This window comes from Poecilia formosa, unplaced genomic scaffold (assembly GCF_000485575.1).
Source record: "Poecilia formosa unplaced genomic scaffold, Poecilia_formosa-5.1.2 Scaffold69, whole genome shotgun sequence".
In the NCBI taxonomy this organism is placed as follows: Eukaryota; Metazoa; Chordata; class Actinopteri; order Cyprinodontiformes; family Poeciliidae; genus Poecilia; species Poecilia formosa.
In genome coordinates, this window is record NW_006800008.1 from 72,671 (window position 1) to 77,315 (window position 4,645).

The 4,645-nt window shown below is 40.0% G+C and overlaps 2 protein-coding genes and 1 pseudogene across 2 annotated transcripts; all 3 read right to left on the reverse strand.

Moving 5' to 3' along the window:
• Positions 1–728, reverse strand: part of LOC103140182 (uncharacterized) — a 9,501-nt pseudogene extending 8,773 nt beyond the window's left edge.
• A 594-nt stretch (positions 729–1,322) lies between these two features.
• On the reverse strand, positions 1,323–2,503 carry LOC103140183 (histone H2A). The gene has a single exon (XM_007555187.2). The coding sequence runs from the start codon at positions 2,290–2,292 to the stop codon at positions 1,906–1,908; it is 387 nt and encodes a 128-aa protein (XP_007555249.1). The 5' UTR covers positions 2,293–2,503; the 3' UTR covers positions 1,323–1,905.
• A 1,491-nt stretch (positions 2,504–3,994) lies between these two features.
• Positions 3,995–4,641, reverse strand: LOC103140273 (histone H3-like; the record flags this gene model as incomplete). The annotated part of the gene is made up of 1 exon (XM_007555340.2): positions 3,995–4,641. A coding segment is annotated over one exon (255 nt), but the record flags the coding sequence as incomplete, so codon positions are not given.
• Between the last annotated feature and the right edge of the window lie 4 nt (positions 4,642–4,645).

A 4,645-nucleotide genomic window follows, 5' to 3' on the forward strand; every position in this document is an offset into this window, starting at 1 on the left:
AAATCACTGAACACATTTAATCTCCAAGTATAAAGATTTAGTAGCCTTTTATACAAATTTATTCTGCCCTTCTACACGTTCTCCTTTGACTGTTAATGTAAACCTATACTATTAAATGATGTACAGGCTGAGAAAATTGTCTTCCATTTGGAGGGAAAATATCAAATGGCTTAACCCATTTAGGATAGTCAGCTCATAGTGCAGTATATTAAAAAGCAGTTCTTGACATTTTAGCGTCGTTGACCTAATTACGGCCTAGGGATTTTCTAATATTGGATTTAATCTTAAAAAAATTGAGCTTTCTCATAGAAGTTTTAAGACTGAACATAATATAGGACAATCTCCAAGAAGTGTGGGTGGCTCTGAAAAGAGCCGTTGGTTTTTAGTAAAGAGCTGATATATTTAACCGCCGAAGCCGTACAGAGTGCGGCCCTGCCTCTTGAGAGCGTACACCACATCCATAGCGGTCACGGTCTTCCTCTTGGCGTGCTCTGTGTAGGTGACGGCATCACGGATGACGTTCTCCAGGAAAACCTTGAGCACACCGCGGGTCTCCTCGTAGATGAGACCGGAGATACGCTTGACTCCACCGCGGCGAGCCAGGCGACGAATAGCGGGCTTGGTGATTCCCTGGATGTTATCACGGAGGACTTTACGGTGACGCTTGGCGCCTCCTTTTCCGAGTCCTTTACCTCCCTTTCCGCGTCCACTCATTCCGTATTACTGTGTTTGGCTATAGAGCAAAAATGATGAAAAGCGCTTGTGAAAGTCCGAATTTAAACACATACTGCGGACGTAAATGGAGACAGGCACCCCGCCATTTTTCTTCGTCTTTATCCACTCAACCCTCTTTCCGCTTATTCAATAAGATCTTAAAATAAACTTCCTTATTTAAATTTATATCAAAATATATGAGTCGCAGAGTTAAAAATAACGGTTGGAATACAAATCCACAATAAAGTTCAGTTTTTTTCTGTCAACAAAGCAAAATATCCATGGAAACCTGAATAATTTTGCACCAAATTTAACATTTTCTGGAAATTAAAGCTACAAAGAATATTACAACAACCTGATTTATTTTAATTTTTTCTTGATAAAAAAAAAAAGACTTAAAACCATCTTTCTACTTATAAAATACTTAAGGCGCTTAGAGGCCAAGTAACACACATTAAAACACATGCATAGAACTGAATGTGAACTTTGTTTAGGTAGATTTTCATCATACATGTTAAGATCCAGCTTAAATGTATATATTTAATGCTCTTCAAATGGCTCAATTTCCAGATCAGCATTCATTAATTCTGCTCTTCAGAGGCCTGGTAACATTGCATTTATTGACATAACCCACGTGAAAGAATATGCAACAGAAACTTTATAGACTTAGATAAATATTTTACTCAAGATGAAATAGAACAAATCCACATTGGATGAGTGAAAACATATGAAGACAAGATGATGCATCGTCATCTCAGTATTCAGCTGAAGAATATATGGTAATATTGAATATAGTACATCTGTTGATGTATATAAATATATAAAATAAACCTTCCTGAAGAAACTGTGGGTGAAGTTGAAGAAATTCTTTATGGTAGGGGCTAGGAGGTTCTCTGTGCAGTATTCAATGACACAGATCCAAAATAAAAATTTATTAAGATTCAATCGTCCCACAAATTGTTATTGATTACTAGCAAATTATCCACATTCTCCCAATTATATTGTTTGATAGAAAATATAGACAACATTCATAAATATTTCACCTTTATCTCAGTGGTGACCTCAGATTCTTCATCAATACTTAATTGTACTTGGCATCAAGAGACTTAAAAGTTCAGGATAAAACTCTTCAGATAGATGTGGGTGGCTCTTAAAAGAGCCGTTGGGTTTGTGGGTTTTAGCTGTAAAGGTTTACTTGGCCTTGGCTGCCTTCTCGGTCTTCTTGGGCAGCAGGACAGCCTGGATGTTGGGGAGAACACCACCCTGAGCAATGGTGACTCCACCCAGCAGCTTGTTGAGCTCCTCGTCGTTGCGGACGGCCAGCTGCAGATGACGGGGGATGATCCTGGTCTTCTTGTTGTCGCGGGCAGCGTTTCCAGCCAGCTCCAGGATCTCAGCGGTCAGGTACTCGAGCACCGCCGCCAGATAAACAGGAGCTCCGGCGCCAACGCGCTCGGCGTAGTTTCCTTTCCTCAGCAGCCTGTGAACACGGCCCACTGGGAACTGGAGCCCCGCACGGGATGAGCGGGTCTTGGCCTTAGCTCTGGCTTTGCCGCCGGTCTTTCCACGTCCAGACATCTTGTATTTTGCTCTTCTTGAGTCAAGGAGAAATAATTCCGCTACAGCGACCAGCAGTATTTATAGACAGCATCTATCCGCTGATTGGTTAAGTATCAGCAGAAGAGACGTCGTCCAATCAGAATGCTCTACGTCAAGTTTCCGCACTGCAGAGAGACTTGTGCTCAGCAGTTGATGGGATCTACTGAAACAAAGTGACTTAATAGAACTTACATGATCTTTTTAATACATAAAAAGTACTCCAAGCAAGCAAGTACTCCAAGTACTTGCTTACTTCAGTCTTGCATATTTTGGTAAATAAAATCTGAGGTATTTTTGTGACATTTAATGAATTGTGTAAAGGCCAAATTAATGTAGTTATTTTCTTTAAAGTTCTGTTAAAAGAACTTTAAAGAAATTAAAGTTCTTTTAACTTTAACTTAAAGTTAAAGTTCCGTATAAAACGGAATGTTGCCGTTTTATACGGCAACGTTCCGTATAAAACGGAATGTTGCCGTTTTATACGGCAACATTCCGTATAAAACTGACTTTTACAAATTGTACTCCAACATTTAGTTAAGCTATAAAACTATAATGACATTACCCAATTTAGTGAAAATTGTCAAATTCAGTCAAACCACCTTAATTATTTAGCAAAACACTTAGACAAACACTCCACCTGAACAAAAGCACTCCACATTTTAAAAGGTAAAAACACTTAAATACACGACAGTAACAGATGACAAGGGTTGCAGTTATCACGCTCACCTTCATATAAAATAGTTGTTGCTGTGCATAAATATACCCATCATAGATATGCCATTGAAGTACACTCCTTAATAGAAGTATTGAAGGAACCAAGTTATTTCCATATTCCAGGTGCTATGCGAAACCTGAATACATGAGAAACTCCAAATATTTATGAATTCAATGTTCAAGAGACATATTGGAGGTGTAGTTAAGTTTGACCAATACCGATTGATTAAATGAATCGTTCTTAAGATGAATGTAGGTGGCTCTTAAAAGAGCCGTTGGGTGTAATTTATATTGAGGTCATTTAAGCACGTTCTCCACGGATACGGCGGGCCAGCTGGATGTCTTTAGGCATGATGGTGACCCTCTTTGCGTGGATNTAGTTTCCTTTCCTCAGCAGCCTGTGAACACGGCCCACTGGGAACTGGAGCCCCGCACGGGATGAGCGGGTCTTGGCCTTAGCTCTGGCTTTGCCGCCGGTCTTTCCACGTCCAGACATCTTGTATTTCGCTCTTCTTGAGTCAAGGAGAAATAAGGCCGCTACAGCGACCAGCAGCATTTATACACACCATCTATCCGCTGATTGGTTAAGTATCAGCAGAAGAGGCGTCGTCCAATCAGAATGCTCTACGTCAAGTTTCCGCGCTGCAGAGAGACTTGTGCTCAGCAGCGGATGGGATCTACTGAATCAAAGTGACTTAATAGAATTTACATTATCTCTTTAATACATAAAGTACTTGCTTTCTTAAGTCTTGCATATTTTGGTAAAAAATAAAATCTATACGAGGTATTTTTGTGACATTTAATGAATTATGTAAAGGCCAAATTAATGTAATTTTCTTTAAAGTTCTGTTATTTTGGCAACATTCCGTGTAAAACTGACTTTTACAAATTGTACTCCAACATTTAGTTAAGCTATAAAACTAGAATGACATTACCTAATTTAGTGAAAATTGTCAAATTCAGTCAAACCACCTTAATTTTTTTAGCATAACACTTAGCAAACCACTCCACAATTTAAAAGGTAAAAACACGACAGTAACAGATGACATAGGGGTTGCAGTTATCACGTTCACCTTCATATACAAGTTATTGCTGTGCATAAATATACCCATCACATGCCATTTAAGTACACTCGTTAATAAAAGTGTTGAAGAAACCAAGTTATTTCCGTATTCCAGGTGCTATGCGAAACCTGAATACATGAGAAACTCCAAATATTTATGAATTCAATGTTCAAGAGACATATTTAAGGAGGTGTAGTAAAGTTTGACCAATACTAATTGATTAAATGAATCGTTCTTAAGATGAATGTAGGTGGCTCTTAAAAGAGCCGTTGGGTGCAAGTTATATTGAGGTAATTTAAGCACGTTCTCCACGGATACGGCGGGCCAGCTGGATGTCTTTAGGCATGATGGTGACCCTCTTTGCGTGGATGGCGCACAGGTTGGTATCTTCGAAGAGACCCACCAGGTAAGCCTCGCTGGCCTCCTGCAGAGCCATGACGGCAGAGCTCTGGAAGCGCAGGTCGGTCTTGAAATCCTGGGCGATCTCTCTGACCAGACGCTGGAAGGGCAGTTTGCGAACCAGCAGCTCGGTGGATTTCTGGTAGCGACGGATC

Excerpts from the sequence above, each read along its gene's own strand:
- LOC103140183 (XM_007555187.2), bottom strand. The coding sequence starts at position 2,292 with ATGTCTGGACGTGGAAAGACCGGCGGCAAAGCCAGAGCTAAGGCCAAG.